At 42.8% G+C, this 17792-nt stretch overlaps 2 protein-coding genes across 9 annotated transcripts in view; one reads left to right on the top strand and one right to left on the bottom strand.

Annotated features, from left to right (window-relative positions):
• The window catches only part of ACE2 (angiotensin converting enzyme 2), a 43255-nt gene extending 39440 nt beyond the window's left edge, over positions 1-3815 (top strand). For 3 of the 5 annotated variants that reach the window (XM_045050306.1, XM_045050304.1, XM_045050307.1), the window contains 2 exons: positions 935-1129; positions 2871-3815. In XM_045050306.1, the coding sequence (XP_044906241.1) occupies positions 935-1129; positions 2871-2979 (304 nt within the window). In that variant the 3' untranslated portion in view covers positions 2980-3815. 5 annotated transcript variants of the gene reach the window in all.
• Positions 3816-5980: 2165 nt separating this feature from the next.
• The window catches only part of BMX (BMX non-receptor tyrosine kinase), a 53496-nt gene continuing 41684 nt past the window's right edge, over positions 5981-17792 (bottom strand). For 3 of the 4 annotated variants that reach the window (XM_045051195.1, XM_045051194.1, XM_045051196.1), the window contains exons 17-19: positions 13010-13128; positions 9925-10194; positions 5981-6448 (exon numbers count right to left, since the gene is read on the bottom strand). In XM_045051195.1, coding sequence (XP_044907130.1) covers positions 6402-6448; positions 9925-10194; positions 13010-13128 — 436 coding nt within the window. In that variant the 3' untranslated portion in view covers positions 5981-6401. The remainder of the gene's footprint in view (positions 6449-9924; positions 10195-13009; positions 13129-17792) is intronic. The other variant, XM_011291615.4, reaches the window with a different exon arrangement.

Below are 17792 nucleotides of genomic sequence, written 5' to 3'. Positions count from 1 at the left end.
AGCAACTCCAAGACCTGCTGGGCAGAGTGTGCCTGGAAAATCTGGCCTAGCTGGGGTGTACCGCCCAACCACGCCCAGAGACTTTACGGCCTGCCTCCGAATGACTTATTTCTGTCTTGGGGAAAAGTGCCAGCTGAGGTCATCCTGAGAGCCCAGCCCTCCTTGTGAGCTGTAGGGGAGCTCAAATTTCCTATTTCCAGAATGACTTGAGACACTTTCAGGCTGAGGTTGCCTGGGGTTACATGGCTCATTCTGCTTTGACCGCTCTCCTTCTCACCTCCTGACCTGCACTGCACCCAAGGGTAGGAGGACGGGCTGCCAGACACTTTGGTTTTCAATCCAGAATATTCTCAAGTTCACTAGTTTTGGTTTTTAAAATAATTCTTCATCCTTTTTTGCTCTATAAAACTTAGCCATATCCCATCCCAGTGCTGGAGAAATTGGCGAAGGCCCCTTTCCTGTGTTCCTCCCCTGCCTCCAAAGGTCAACACCTTTAATTTGGAAAACACAACAGTCGAGACTTGGGTATAGGACCCGACGGATTTGTAGAAGAGATGCGCCCAATTGTCCTTTTCCATTATTTGATATAAAGTCGTCGTAGACATACTCTGACAGAAGGGAAATTCTCACCAAATATGCTGACTTTGCTTTTACAACACAGCAGTCACAAATCAACAAATGCCAGCCAGTTGCACGTTTCCACACTCACAACCCAAGGAAGCTGTTGCCAGACCTAATCTAGGCTGCAAGATAGGAAAGGTGCATGATTGTCAGATCTCTTATCTGTCGTTGGAGCCGGTTATCTGCTTTGATTTCATCACTCTTCTAGGTGTACATTCTTAGGGTAAGCCTATCAAATCCTTTCAGGAAAAATGATATAAGAAGTAAACAATTACAATTTTGTTGTGCCTAAGTGTTTTGCTTTTGGGAATAGGATGTCCCGGAGCCGTATCAATGATGCTTTCCGCCTGGATGACAACAGCCTGGAGTTTCTGGGTATTCAGCCAACTCTGTCACCCCCTTACCAGCCACCTGTCACCATATGGCTGATTGTTTTTGGGGTCGTGATGGGTGTGGTAGTGGTTGGTATTGTCCTGCTCATCGTCTCCGGGATCAGAAATCGAAGGAAGTAAGTTGACCTTTCCTAGACTTACCTATCTTAAAACAGAAAGGTTTAGGGAAAACTAATGGGAAAATGTGCAGTAAGTGGTAGGTTGTACAAGCCAATTGCTTATTTGGACCATTTTGCGCCTAAATATTCTGATGCATCCCCTAGAAATTTACCAGATTTCATCACCACTTGGCCTTCCTAGCAAGCACCGACACGCAGGTGATGTTCAGCCTGGGGTTTCCTAGCATGGCCTGGTAAACTCCATCCTGGTCACAGCCTCGTCTCCTTACTGCCAAGAGGCCCTGCAGACCCAGCGGGGCTGGGCAGGCTCAGGAAATTATTCTCTCTCATAGTCTTCCTTGGTCTAGAAGTGACCTCAGAGACTGACTCAGTGATGGTTTGAATGGTGAAATCATTCAAGAATGAGCTGTGAGATGTGCTTCAAACTCCCACCCTTTAATCCCTTAGTCCATGGGCCACGCACCTTCTAATTTGTTCCTGAGTTGAAGATCCAAGTTCATTGAGGATTCAAACTGTTCAAGACCCAATTTATAGCCTTGTTCTGCCACTAGATGTTTTTTCTGATGTTGAGAAATCACTTCCGTTGGGCTTATGTAATTAAGGTTAATAATACTTTATAGTACCTAACAAAACTCTGTGCACACTTCAGGCTGCTGACACAAGCTCATGATGGAATTTTTACACGCATTGGTCTGTTTTGCTCAATTCTTCTCTGTAGAGAATTTAGTTCCCTAAAATAGCTTCAGTTAAAAAAAATTAAGCATCAAATAGAATACATTCATATGGTTAGAATTTTAAAAATACGGAAGGATACACAGAATCTTCCTGTCACCTTTTGCCTTCAAGTTCCCTTCCCAAAGCCAACGACAATTATCGGTTTCTAGGAGACCTGCTGTGGGAAGAATCTGCATTTTTAGTAAGACCTCCCCCCGGGTGATTTGTATGCACGTTATGGTTTGAGAAGCATTCTTTGCATGTGAGATGCTATTCCAAAGTTAATTCATTAAATCAATTATTTGGGGACCCTCCTTCATGCCATGTGCTGTGTTACTAGAAGGTATCCTGAAAAATAGGACTGGTTACCCTGCTCAGTACTCTTCATGCATTAATATTCTCAGCAAATGTAGGATGTAAATATGTAATTATCTAATTATCTTCATGTACATATCAAACTGGGATTCAGAGAGACCAAGTAATTCAAATCTACACAGTTAGTCAGTAACACATTAGGATATACACCCAGTTTCCAAAGCTGTTTGTTGGGCCACAGAGCTGCCCTCCGATTTGGAAGTTGATAATTTAGTAGGGAAGCCATTTAAAATGGGGCAATTGGCTAAACAACCACTTTGTACAAATAATAATAATGGTTTCTATTTGTTGAGGACTGTATGCCAGGTACTGTGGGCGCTGTGCTAGCCCTACTTTGTTGACTTTGCCTGCTTGCCATCATTTTTTAAGTAGGCAAACTGAGGTACGGAGGCTCATTCTCTGTGACTCCAGAGCACGAACCCTCAGCGGTCTCCCACACTCTGCCAGCCATCATGCCAACCGATCGTGGGGCAAAGGGAATGAATCTAATGCTCTCTAGGTGTTCACAGCCCGTCAGGAGGGGAGTGATTCACCAACGAGCCATTCGATGTTGAAGTGTCAAAGATGCCTGGGCGCAGTGGGGTCCAAGGGAGGCGGTGTCATTCCAACATCACTATACTAAGGTGACTGACTACACTTTATTTAACAGAAACAATCAAGCAAGAAGTGAAGAAAATCCTTACGCCTCCGTGGACTTGAGTAAAGGAGAAAATAATCCAGGATTCCAACATGCTGATGATGTTCAGACTTCATTTTAGGAAAATCTATTTCCTCTTGAGGTGATTTCATTGTATGTAAATGTTGATTTTACGGCACTGACAATATGAGATTATAAAGATGTCATTAAATATCAAAACCATGGCTCTGTTCAGGAAAGGTTGTCCCAAGGAGACAGGCCTGAAGATAGGGCATCTTCACTTGCTTTCAGTATTTATTTCTGCCTCAGGATTTGACTTCTGTTTATATTTGAGAGTAATAGAAAAAAGGGGTCTTTGGCCTCGGTGGCTGTTTGGGGGTAATGGATGTGGGAATGTCTGTTGCACGGCTGGAATTTCTGCACGGGAGGCTGTACGGGAGGGAGCAAGTGTTGGGGCCTTGTATGGAATCTGGATGGATCGCTTTTCAGGACAGCGTCTGCGAACTGGTGGAGCGGCAGGGATCCAGAACGGCACACACTGCTCGCTTTATTTCAAGTATAAAGGCTGACACGCTCTTTTCACGTTAACTTAATCTAAGTACTGTAGTGATTTGCCCACAGTGATGATTGGACTGGACCACGTGTTCTTCGGGTTGCCATGTCTAAAGAAGAGAAGAATCCGGCTGTTTACACATGTTGCCTTCTCACTTCCAAGAGGCTTGCTCATCTCTCTGACAACAGAAAACTAGCCCCAGGGGCCTCCAGGAGCCCCCCCCCCCCCACCAGAGCACACCTGATAGAAACTCACTTCTGTCGTTCTCTGTGGAGTGACTAGACATCTCAGGTGAATGTCACCCTCTGAAGTGGGTACCCAACGTCTTCAATCTTACGTTCACCCAGTGTCTGAGTGGTACTGAGCACAAAGCAGACAATCAATAAATACTTACTAGATCCACACTCCTGTAGTCTGACGTGTCCATATGTGCTGGGGCTTCTGTGGATTTGGTCTGCTTTTCATTTCCATGGACAAAGTTGCTGTCTGACTCCCTGGGAAGCCTTGACCTCTCAAATGTCTTGGAATGTGTCCCAGTTTCTTAAATTGCTTTATTGTACAAACCAGCTATCAGATCTGTCTAGAAAGAGGCGTGTTAAGATGGTTTATACCATCAGGTTAGGAACCAAGCCTACCACTCCTTTTCTTTATCTCAGAGCCCAGCCCCATTCTGAGCACACCATCCTCTACATACCTGAAGACTGATTCAAAAGAGATTAAAATATCCAAACTCTACCCATCACCTCACTGCCTGTGGTGGCCGGCATAATGTTAGAGTAACTTTTTATTTAACAAATTCTATGGAGATAACGGTTAGGGTGGGTCAGTGAGCCAAGTCAAGGGGGGATGACCTTCTCTTCACTTCCAAGAGCATGTAGGCAGTCCCCTGGTTTAAAACACCAACAGTAAATGCTAGCTATCACCACTAAACACGGTTAAATAACATTTTCAAGATGATGTATGTTTTCTGGGGTATGAGTATTCTTCCTCTACTTGGCCCCTTCTAGCATCAGTGGGGTTATTTTCTTACAAACCTCTACTGATATCTCCATATCTTGCTTCCCTTGGTTTTTGGAGCCAGGCTTCTGAGCAAGGCTTTGGCTCTTTTCATGGTAGATGATTCTGTATTGTTTGAATTTTTGCAATAAGCATATATTACTTTTGTTATAAAAAGGATTGTTTTTAAAAACCCAAACACATAAACATAAGGAAAAGAAAGGAAAACAGCCTTCAAGAGGGCCCATTGAGGAACATGGATGGTGTTGTTCCTTCTTTTCCCTTGAGCAGGAAAGAATCTGTCACTCGGTACCTGCTAAAGAAATGTTCGCTGAATGTATAAATGCCCTAGTGGTTATTTTTAAAGTTCCATCTCATTATAAATTGAGATTTGTGCACCTCTGTGAAATAATAGAAAGCGGCTATCAAAAGTCGATTCTTCTGAAAATACAGGAAGCAGTATTTACATGCAAAGAGACAACCAAGAGGGATCATTGGAAGGAGCTAGGAGGTGATGGAGTCAGTGGGATGAGAAAGAATATGAGTGTCTCTTAAGGAAGATGGTTAATCTACATCTGGAGAATAGTAGCAGGGTTTAATTAGGATGTCTTTTCATCGTAATTGTGCCTCCACATAACCCTCCTTGACGTTACAGAAAAGACAGTGACATAGTTCAAGAGAGATGAAAACCTATGGGTTCAGCAGGAAGCCTTGAAGGAGGGGAGTCCCAGGAATAGTTTTATTTATTTATCTGTTTATTTATTTTGAGAGACAGAGAGAGAGCAAGTGGGAGAGGGGGCAGAGAAAGAGGTAGACAGAATCCCAAGCAGGCTCCATGCTGTCAGTGAAGAGCCCAATGCAGGGCTTGAACTCACGAACCATGAGATCATGACCTGAGCTGAAATCAAGAGTCGGACGCTTAACTGACTGAGCCAACCAGGCGCCCCCCCCTTCCCCCCATCCAGAATAGTTTTAAAGCATAAGTACCTTTTGGCAATTGCCATGAGAAACTGGAATAGTGTTTCTGTTCCTTTGTGTCAAGATAGGAGACTGAAATAGACATTTCAGTTACCAAATTAGCCAGAAGCCCCAGAGCCCCAAATCCAAGGATTTAAAATTATTAGAAAGCAACATTTACTTCTAGAAATAAGACCATGGTTACAGGGAATCAAAATCGATAAGGATTAAGGTTAAGGAAAAAGGCATCATATTTACCTTAGCACCTTTTAAAATTTGCTCTTCGTGGAAATGCATTTAATGTATTCTTGAATATATTATTTTAGTTTTATATTTGCATGGCATATATACATGACACAAGGAATCAGTGATCTAATCTGGAAATCAGAGGAGGGTTGGGTCACTTGGGTTGAATTATGGACCACCTAATGATGCCCCACTGCACAGGAACGTCCGCAAGGTTGTTAACAATACAAATTCTTAGGCTGCCCTCAGAGTTGCTCTACCAGAATCCCTGCGGTAGTTCCTAAGGAATCTGTGTTTTAATAAACTGTTCATTTGATTCTCAGACATGCTAAAGTTTGACAGCATTGAAACATGAAGGCAAATGTCCACATTTTGGTACTCATTAGTAACATTTAATTATGACAGTGACAATATAAGGAAAAGAACAAATATCCAACAAAGAATTTGTCAATTCTGTTCCATCTTTACACATGGTCCGCACTGTCTATATCACGATCAGAAAATGTGCTTCGGCTATAGTCTGGGAAGTGTAATATTAAGATCAGCATACACAAAATTACTAATTTGACCTAAATTTCAAGGAAATCTTTTGTTTTTTTTTTTTACCTTGTTCATTTCTACATAATATAACAAACAGCATGCAGAAGACTATTAAGAAGAACTAGCTAAATTACATTGTCTGTGCCTTGCTACTTTCCTTAAAAAGAATGAAGATGTTGGCCAGCGTTTACATTCATTCTCATGAGATCTCCCGATTTCTTCTTCAAGGCTTGTCTTTTTCCCGCAGTGGTTCAATGGAAGATAGGAGTTGCTGAAATGTGGGGCGCTTTTCTGGAATCTAAATACAAGAAAACCCCAATGGCTTAGTTTATAAAAGTTATGATTAAAAATAAAATATATAAGGGGCGCATAAGTGGCTCAGTCAGTTAAGTGTCCGACTCTTGATATCAGCTCAGGTCATGATCTCACAGTTTGTGAGATCGAGCCCGGCATTGGCCCTGCACGGACAGCATGGGGCCTGCTGGGGATTCTGTCTGTCTCTCTGTCTCTCTCAAAATAAGTAAATAAACATTAATACATATAAGATATGAATATCTCAGTCCTAAAGCTAGTGACTTTTTTAAGTGTTTATTTTATTATTTTTGAGAGAGAGAAAGAGACAGAATGTGAGCGGGGGAGGGGCAGAGAGTGAGAGGGAGACACAGAATCTGAAACAGGCTCCAGACTGTGCTGACAGCTCAGAGCCCGATGCAGGGCTCGAACTCACAAATGTGAGATCATGACCTGAGCCGAAGTCAGACACTTAATCGACTAAGCCACCCAGGCACCCTGTAAAGCTAGTGACTTTTTAATTGTGGAAACGCTATGGACATTTCTCCTAAAGACAAAATAACTAAAGCCCTAAGAATTGAAAAAGAAACAGTAAAAATATCTTCATTTGCATAAGATACAATTGTATGCCTGGAAAAGCCAAGAGAATCAATCATCGAACCAACTCAAATGAAAGGAATTCAGGAGAGCAGTATGTAAAATTAGCATACAAAATCAATCGCCTTCATGTACAAAGACAGGAACCAGTCAGAAGACACAACGGAAGAAACACTCCACTTATAACAGCAACAACACCAAAATAAAATACAGACAAAAATGTACCCCCCCAAATGAGGAAAACTTTAAACACTGCTGAAAAACACAAATGTAGACCTGAGCACATAGAAAAATGTTGCTTGCTCTTGAAGAGGACAAATCAGTATCACGGAGATGTCAAATTTCCCTAGTTAAAAATATAAACTGAATACCATCTCCTCCAAAATATGAACAAGCATGTTTCAAGCTGGACAAATTCATTCTCTAGTTCATAGAGTTTCAACGTGTGGAAAAAGAACACCTGAAACTAATGTAGCTAGTGTGCGGTAGCTACACTGGAATTAAAGTTAAAAAAATTAAAAAATTAAGCGAAATTTAAAAACTATGCAAAAATAGCTAGGCAAGGTATTTAAAAAGATCAGCAACAACAGCGTGCTAGCCTACCTAGAAGTAAAACGTATTATAAAGTCTCTATAATTAAAACAATGCGGTGGTAGCACATGAATAGAGACTGGAGAACAGAAGAGAAAGTCCCCAAATAACCCCAAATACATACAGAGATTTCCTATGTTAGGGGATATTTGGACACGATTAGATGGTCTTATCCCTGGGATGACACGATCTGTAATAAATGGTGTGCAGCAAGCAGGTGGTCATTTTGAAAACAAGATCTTTGGAGCCATACTTTATACCATACACCATAACAAACACCAACTAGATCAGGGATCCAAATGTAAAAAAATGAAACCACAAAATACTAGAGGAAAATCTGAGTGAATGCCATTATGACCAGGGTGTGGAGAAACCTATGTAACTTTAACTCAGTTTCCAGAAGCAAGAAAAGCAAATACTGACACAATTAACTGTGTTTAAAGAAAAAAAAGTTTGCATGACAAAACCACCATAAGTTAAATCAAAAGCTAAGTGACAGAGTGGGAGAAAACATTTACAACTATCACAGATGAAGTACTCATCTCTTTCATTTATAAAGGGGTCTTTAAAATCAAGATGAGGGAAACTAAAAGCTTAACAGAACAAAGGGAAAAGATAGGACATAATTCTCAGAAAGATATACCAATGCCCTTAAAAATGTACCTCCCTTGTAATGAAAGATGTAAATCTATAAGCTGCACTAAATGCCATTTCTCCTCTATCAGATTGGCAGATCCAGAATGGTCTGTGTTGGTGAGATGGTGGGGAAATAGACACATGGATAGAGGGGTAACACCTGCGGAGGGAATTTGCTCCTTTTTTTGTAAGAAAGAAAGGGAAACACACACACACGTACATGCTCATTTTTGTGCAAAGAAATATAGAGAAGCTAAATTGGAATCTAATGAAAATTGTGAACCTTCTTCTAAAAATTGTGAAATAAAGCATATAAAAAGTTGGGGACCAAAATGCACAAAGCGGTCACCATATGTAGAACGTTCAACTGGAAAGTGTCTGGGTGCAAACCCCTCTCCACGGACTCTGCCACAATTTATACTTTCACGGACCAACTGGGAGAAGAAGGCATTTCAGTCCTTCTCAGGGCTTCCTGTCCATCCGATGGTGTGGCCAATTCCCAGGAGCTAGAGTGGGAAGGGCCAGACAGGTTCGGGGCTTCAATTCAAAAACCCCATCTGCTAACTCTATTCTGACCCCACCTGATCCTCTCGTGCTGCCCGAGGCTCTCAACACCAAAAACACCACCTTGGGGCGGAGGGGGTGGGACAGCTTCATCCCAAGTGCCATAGGGTGGAAAATCAGGAAGCGCCCACATCCCAGGAGAGAATGTTAGGCTAAGTGAGAAAATATTAGTACGTGATACTGACAGCAACTCTTCCCATGTGGGACTCTAGGCTCCCACACAAGAAATGAAGAAATCTGTGCAATTTATTCCTAGCACCAAGTATGGTGCTTGGTGCACAGGGGTTCTGTGAATACACAACAGAACAGACACTGTTCTAAGCACTTCACAATATTAACTCGTTCAATCCACACAATAATCCTAGGAGTTAAGTGCTATTTTATAGTGAAGCACAGAGATGGTAGGAGGCTTATACAAGGTCACACAGCTATTCAACCAGACATTCCGACTCCAGAGTCCACATGCTTGACCATGACACTAATCTGCCTTTTACCAGTGAACAGATGAATAAATGAATGGATGAATACACGAATGCAGCATTTGCTCCCTCTGCCAATAGGCAGTTCCAGATAATGGCTACAAGCTATTTTTAGATTACCATTCTTTGAAGTCCCCTATTATTATGCACTCTCAAAAGTCTTCACTGGCTCTCCATTGCCTATAAAAAGCAAAACTCACACTCCTCTCCCTGTTGTTCAGTCTGCAGGATCTGACTCCGACCTATTCTTCCAACTAACTCCGATCCCTTCCAACACGGTATAGCCAAGCACGCCATGTCCTTCTGGCCGCCTCCCTCCGTGAGGAGAGACCCCGTGGTGTTGTGGTTAAGAACAGGGACTCTGACGCTAACCGGCCTGCTTCTTACTAGCTATGTGACCTCGAGCAAGTCACTTAACCTCTCTGGGCCTCTGTTTCCGCTTCCCTTAGTTTGGGACATGGTAGTGCTTACTTCATAGCGTGTTGGCTGATGAATAAATGAGTTAATATATACGAACAGTGCTGGATAGAAGTTGTTAAATCGTTGGCACCTGCATTGCTACGTTGCTCGTTTTAAATTACAAACACTTGTGGAAAGGGCCCCGGGGCCATCGCACCTGCTCTGCGGCAGGTGTTCTCTCTCAAAAATGCCTTGCCCGGTTGGCGTCCCAGGCCGCCGCTCCGGGTGCACCTGACGCGCCTTCTTCCTCCCCCACGTGGTGCACTTGCCTCGTGCCAGCAGCTGTACATGATCTGGTAGATGGTGTCCGACGCCAGTTGGGGACGGTAGAGTCTGTGGCCCTGGGAGACCTTCACGACCACCTGGGAGTTGTCATACAAGTCGTAGGGCTGCTTCCCCAGGCTGAACACTTCCCACATCAGGATCCCTGCATCGCACGAAGGGCGACCAGCGGACAAAAAGGAAAGAGGGCCGATGTCAGAAGGTACAGTTTGCCGAACGGGCCTCACACACCGGGTCAGGAGGGCCACAGGTCAGAGCGAGGGATCCCTGGGAAACGGGACAGGGTATGGAGGGTGGGACTGTGCCATCACTTCTGGAGCCCAAGGTGCCTTCTCCGGGTTCCCTGACACCCAGGCGCCTGTTCTTGCCGGTAAACGGGTCAATGGCAAGGGCAGCTGCAGCGGGAGTTACTCAGGCCAGGATTCTGGGCTTCAGGGAGGCAGCTGGGGCCTCCTCGTCCCCTCCTCGCCGTGACAACACCCCTCTCCCTGCCCGCTCCAACCCGAAGGAGCGATCGAAGTCCCCGCCCTCTCTCTCTGCCTTGGCAGTTGTGTGCGACGGTTTCATTGCGCAAATTACCTTCCCGTGGAAATTCGCAGGTAAACTCAGGGACAAAATTCCTCCTTTTTGCCTTGATGGTTCCTAAGATTTTGGGGGTCAGGTGTCCTTTTAAGAATCTGATAAAAACCATTGGTTCTCTCTTGGGAAGGTGAGTGCACAGCATTCTTGTGTTCAGTTTCTGGGTGTCCACATTGTACTGAAGCCCATCCAAGGGCATTGCAGACCCCAGATTAAAACACCGGGTTCTGGTCATGGTGGTTGAGGGTGGCGTTTGGGTCCGTTAGATGTGGCCTGTGGGGCTCAATTCTGCCGTTTATAGGCTAGGCAAGTTTCTTAACCATTCTCAGATCAGGTTCCCTGTCTATAATATGTGGGTATTTGTACATCACAGAGTTGCTGTAAGCATGACATAGGATAAAAAAATGCAGAGCACAGGGGCGCCTGGGTGGCTCAGTCGGTTGGGCATCCGACTTCGGCTCAGGTCATGATCTCACAGTCTGTGAGTTCGAGCCCCGCTTCGGGCTCTGTGCTGACAGCTCAGAGCCTGGAGCCTGCTTCAGATTCTGTGTCTCCCTCTCTCTCTGCCCCTCCCCTGCTCAGGCTCTGTCTCTCTCTGTCTCAAAAATAAACAAAATCATTCAAAAAAAATTTTTTTTAAATAAGTAAATGCAGAGCACATAGAGTGCACCAGCATGCTTTAAATGCTCTCTGAATGGTGGCCAGGGTGCTGTCTCCCCGATCAAACCAGAGAATTTCAGCAGCCAGCCAGCTTCAAAACCTTGGCAAGCCCGAAATACAGAAGAAGGAAGAAAATTATTCTAGAACCGTAACCACAGTACCAACTTCAAAGTTTCTTTCACTTTTAGGGCTATGGATTTTATGTAGAATGTTTACAATAAGGCGATGTCACAAGTTGCCGTGGCTGTTATTTTTTTTAACTAACCTTCTAACACAACCATCCAAAAGTGTACTGCTCTTGACAGTTCTGTCTTTGGGAGGCTAGTCACTTATCCCAAAAATAATACCGTTGCTTCAAATATCTGTGGGACCCCTTCTTTGGGAATTGCTTTCAGAGGCCCTGGTTCATTTTGAATATCCTCACTGGGGGCAAATTACTTAAGAAGGGATTTAGTTTTGGGAAACAGCCAGAAAATATCTGGAGCCAACTTGTATTGCACAGGGTGAATCATCAGCCGTAATTACTGAGTAAGGATACTGATTTTTAAAAGCATCTTTCATAAGGCATATCGACACAAAGAGATTGAAACTAATGTTCACAAGGTAGTCAGCCCCAAAGGATATCAAGTATTCACCAAAACACTATCTTTGTGGTTTTTCTTTTCTCTGTGTACATTGGATTATTTTTTTAAGTGAACGATACTACTTTTACAAAAGTAATAGTTATTTTAAAAATTTGTGGCACATGGAAAAATAAACGGCTAACGAAATTTTCTGTTATTCATGCGGTCTTTTGGATGTCATATAAAAAATCAGATTATGCCTGTGGACTGAGCCAGACATAAAACAGGGCTCAGTTGCATTTAATACACCCATAAATAACTTTATGATCGTTTGGATTATTTATCCTGGATCCATCTGACAATGATTGTAAATGGGCCTGACACTCCCAACAAGGCAGAAAGATACCAGAAAATCTACCAAATCACAACTTAAGAACTGTTTCAGTTTTCTAATTACCTTTACTAAATTTCAGTATAGATCTTTTACTAAAATAAGGGTCAGCAAATCTTTTCTGTCAAGGGTCACAGAGCAAGTACAAAGCCAGAGACAATACGGGAACGGATGGGCGTGGCTTGCTCCGGTGAAAGTCCATCTACGAAAACAGGCCGCCAGATTTGGCCCTGGGCCGTGGTTTGCTGACCCTCGATCTAAGGACGAATTTTAACGAGGACCCTAGTTGAAATTAGCAAAGGCCAAAGAAAGCACCGAGTCGTGTTTGGTGTTTGCCCCGCGCATGCCCAAAGAGTAGGCGGATGCAGAAGGGAACGGCCGGCATGGCCGCTTTCACGCGGAAAGTCGATGGCTACATTTCAAGCCCTTCCACGTTTTGGACTCCATGCAAACCTGGTTTTAGTTTCCAATGGCTCCTCTTTAAGAACTGTTAGAAATCTTCAGTGGAAGAGCTTTTATCTCCTATGATTTGATACAAAGGTGCTAGCGGGATGGAGATTTTTCTACGATACGGGGCAGACATCCTGACCCCGGCCCAAGGAGAAAGGTCTCGATCACCTTCGATCTCTTGCTTATCTCAGGCCGTACAGGTAATTTCGCAAGTGCTGGGGCTTTTTACTAAAAATGGATGTTGCTGCGCTTGCGGTTTCCTGTTGTGGAAGCCAGTTTACGAAATGGGGCTGGGGCCTGTGTGGCCACATTCTTACCGAAGGCCCACACGTCTGACTTGCTGCTGTACTTGAAGTAGTGGAACACCTCTGGGGCTGACCACTTGACCGGAAATTTTGTTCCTACGGAACTGACGTACTGGTCGTCCAGAACATACCTGTGGGGGGGGGGGGGGGGAATCAACACAGACCTTAAGTCGCTGGGCTGTGCAAAATGAGCAGACCCCTGTTGGCTGCCACGGCCTCTGGAACAGTACAGGCTGATTAAGGTCACAGAGCCCCCACAGTCTCAGCGGAATGCCTCGGTTCTCTAGTTCTTTTGCTTCCTTCCAATGTGTAGCGTAGCTAAAGGCTGCTCATGACTTGGAAGCTTTAAAAAATTATATCTAACTTTGCAGATACCAACATCGGCATGCAAAACATTTGGTCAGTATAGAAAAACACAAAAACGTAAACGTTAAATTACTCAGAATCTCACCCCGAAGATATTGTAAATCTACCATTCAAGATACACTTTTGCTTATACTTTCCAATCTTTTGTTCTATATATAATTTGAACAAAATTGGCTTTCTGTCGTACTGAGGTTTGCTTTTTCCTTCAATGGCATATCAAGAATATTTTCCCCACGTGGTCTCATTTTCTTCTGGGGCATCGTGTTTGATGACTGAATAGTATTGCCTCTTATGGATTAACGTTGTATGGTTTAACCTTGTAAGTTGCTTCTAATCTCCTGTGATAAACAATGATGGATGATAATATTCTATGGAGATATCGAGACCATAAAAATATATATTTAAGAGTATGTGCTATATAATAGTGATAAAAATAGAAGCATCCTCAACATCCACACGTCGAAGAGCAATTAAATATCATATGGTCCAGGGTCGCCTGGGGGGCTCAGTCGGTTAAGTATCTGACTCTTGATTTCAGGTCAGGTCATGATCTCACAGATCGTGAGTTTGAGCCTTGTATCTGCACTGAAGCATGAAGCCTACTTGGGATTCTCTCTCCATCCCTCTCTCTCTACCCCTCCCCCGCTCATTCTCTCTCTCTCTCTCTCTCTCTCTCTCTCTCTCACACACACACACACACACACACACACACAATAAATAAATAAACTTTAAAAATATGGTATGCTACATTAACTCAGTAAGATAGTATACAGCCATTTAAACAACAAGATATCGGGATGAGCACTGGGTGTTGTATGTAAGCCAATTTGACAATACATTATATTAAAAAAACAAAACAAAAAACACAAGATAGTTCTATATTTACCAAAAAATAAAAAAAGTGAAAAATGCCCATGGAAAATGGGGCCGTGCAAAAGCAGGTATATATAATGTAACTCCGTTAAAAAACTTTTAATTCCACTGTAGTTAACATGCAGTGTTACATTAGTTTGAGGTGTACAATATAGTGATTTAACAATTCCATGTATTACTCAGGGCTCCTCCAGATAAGCATACTCTTAATCCCCTTCATCTATTCCAGCACTGTTGTGGGAACAAACAATAAATGCACATATTTATGCACGTGACTGGGTATACGTAGGATTAGTTATGGAAGGGCATCTATCAAACGTGTTGGCCGTAGTTACTCCTAGTGCTGAAAATGAGGTGAAGGGGTGGGGGACAGATTCTACTTCTCCCTTTCGCCACTGTTGCCCTATTTCTTACAATAAGCATATATTATTTACATAACTAATAGAGGGGAGCCCTCTATGTTTGCCTAGAAAAAAGCAAATGAATAATGACTCTTAACAAAAAAGGAAAAGAAAAGTTATGGAAGCTGAAATTTTGGATATACTTTACGGGAAAACTGTACACATCAAAGGTGTGTTAGAGATGTGTATTGTAATTTAAAATGTCAGGAAAAGCTGGTTTTGAAAATCATTCTTGGAAATATTAATGATGTTAATGTTTATATCACGTTAGTAATATATTTAACATATGAGTATATTAGTAGAATAGAATAGAGATATTAATAGTAGTAACAAATAACACTTTCATAGGATTACACAAAACACCTTCCATACTTCCTTCCTCAGGCCCCCTCAGCTTCTCTAGACACCACAAGACATCCAGAAACTGCTGGCACTGGGTTCCACCTGCGGCTTAGACCTTCCTTTGGATCATCAGGACCAAGGTAAGGCACAGGCTTCTGAGCTAGAAGGAACTTGACGGTATGTTCCCCGGATGCTGCCATAATGGCCAATTCTCCCGCCTTGAGAACAAGGTGGGGATCAGTCCCCCCTGTCCTGGGAGCTTCTCCCCGCCCGATGAGGCTGCGAGCTCAAGAGAGCTACACATTTGGGGTATCGGTGTAGGAGACTCAGCGTGTGGGTGGTTGGAGTGTTGGTAAGGGGTACACAGCCCAAGGGACACCTTGACAATGTTGAGGGTCCCAGAAAAGGAGCACTTCCTAATATTGAATTGTAGGGAAGACTTAAAAACAGATCCTCCTGGGGCGCCTGGCTGGCTCAGTTGGTAGAGCACATGACTCTTGATCTTGGGTTCGTGAGTTTGAGCCTCACATTATGGGTAGAGATGACTAAAAAAAAAAAAAAAAGACAACTTTAAAACAAAACTCAGACGGTCCTATGGTGTTTCAGGGCTATGTCTGCTAAATATAAAGCTAGCCTTGGTGAACTCTGCAGACCTCCTTGAAATTGTATTCCTCCTCAGAATTATGTGAGTTTATGTCGAATTGACACAACTTTATAGCTGTATTTTGTCTCAGTTTTGAAATCTACTTGCTCTCAGGACTAAGATGACCATTTTGAGGGCAGGTACTATCCCATTTATGTCAGTATCTCCTACAAGGCCTTGGCATTTAGCAGGCACTCAATAAACGCTCGCTGAATGGAAAGGCCAACATGTACATATTCGTTTCCTATGTAAACCCATGAAACTGGCTCTGAGGCTCACATAGTCTGAAGATTCAGAATAAAGAAAATGGAAGACTCTTTTAAACTGCTATCATAAGATAATTAATTCCAAAATGAACTCATGGCACTTCCTCAACATAAAAAGCTTCTGCACAGGGAAGGAAACAACAAATTGGAAAGGCAACCTATGGAATGGGAGAAGATATTTGCAAATGACATATCGGATAAAGGGTTAGAATCCAAAATCTATAAAGAACTTATCAAACTCGACATCAAAAACTAATAATAATCCAGTTTTAAAAAATGGGCAGAAGACACGAATAGACATTTTCCAAAGAAGACATCCAGATGGCTAAAACAGGCACATGAAAAGATGCCCAACATCACTTATCGTCAGGGAAATACAAATCAAAACTACAACAAGATATCACCTCACACCAGTCAGAACGGGTAAAATTAACACAGGAAACAATGGGTATTGGCAAAGATGCAGAGAAAGGGAAACCCTCTTGCACCTTTGGTAGGAATGCAAACTGGTGTAGCCACAGTGGAAAACAGTATGGATGTTCCTCGAGAAGTTAAAAAAAAAAATAGAACTACCCTATGACCCAGTCAGTGATTGTACTGCTAGGTATTTACCCAAAGGATACAAAAATGATGATTCGAAGGGGCTCGGGCACCCTGATGTTTCTAGCAACACTGTCCACAATAGCCAAACTGTGGAAAGAGCCCAAATGGCCATCAATTGATGAATGGATACAGAGGATGTGGTATATATACACAATGGAATGTTTTGCGGCCGTGAAAAAGAATGAAATCTTGCCACTTGCCACGACAGGGATGGAACTAGAGGGTGTCATGTTAAGCGAAATAAGTCAGTCAGACAAAGACAAGCACCATATGATTTCACTCATATGTGGAATTTAAAAAACAAATAGATGAACATATGGGAAAGAAAAAAAAAAGAGGGAAGCAAACCATAAGAGACTCCTAACTACAGAAAACAAACAGGGTTTTTGGAGGGGAGGTGGGTGGGGGCATGGGCTAAATGGGTGATGGGGATTAAGAGGGGCACTTGTGATGAGCACGGGTTTTGTATGTAAGTGATGAATCACCAAATTCTACACCTGAAACCAATTTTACCACATATATTAACTAGAATTTAAATAGAAACTTGAAGAAAAAAAAGTAATTTATCTAAATCATAAAGTGGTGATAGAATGCCAACCAAATCTCAGAGTCTACTTTCGTGCCTTACTTGGTAATACAGAAAATTTAATGACATGCCAACAAAAATTTTCCTGGTGTTAATGCTATGCCTGTTTCGGTTTTTAAAAAATTTTTAAATGTTTATTTTTTTTTTAATTTTTTTTTAACGTTTATTTTTGAGACAGAGAGAGACAGAGCATGAACGGGGGAGGGTCAGAGAGAGGGAGACACAGAATCTGAAACAGGCTTCAGGCTCTGAGCTGTCAGCACAGAGCCTGACGCGGGGCTCGAACTCACGGACCGCGAGATCATGACCTGAGCCGAAATCGGCCGCTTAACTGACTGAGCCACCCAGGCACCCCAAATGTTTGTTTATTTTTGAGAGGGAGATAGAGTGTGAGCAGAAGAGGGGCAGAGAGACAGGGAGACACAGAATCTGAAGCAGGCTCTAGGCTCCGAGCTGTCGGCACAGAGCCTGACGTGGGCCTTGAACTCATGAACCTCGAGATCATGACCTGAGCTGAAGGTGGATGCTTAACCGACTGAGCCACCCAGGCGCCCCTATGCTATGCCAATTTGAATGAATATTAAGAGAAAATAAGAAAGGCCTAAAGGAGCTTTGACTGAGTTAAAAAATATATACATAATATATACATGTATACATGTATATACATCCCAATAATCTGGCTATACCATGTTATATTAGAATATTTAGGACCTTT

Source organism: Felis catus, chromosome X, assembly GCF_018350175.1.
Source record: "Felis catus isolate Fca126 chromosome X, F.catus_Fca126_mat1.0, whole genome shotgun sequence".
Taxonomy (NCBI): domain Eukaryota; kingdom Metazoa; phylum Chordata; class Mammalia; order Carnivora; family Felidae; genus Felis; species Felis catus.
This window is presented reverse-complemented; position numbering and strand designations above follow the sequence as displayed.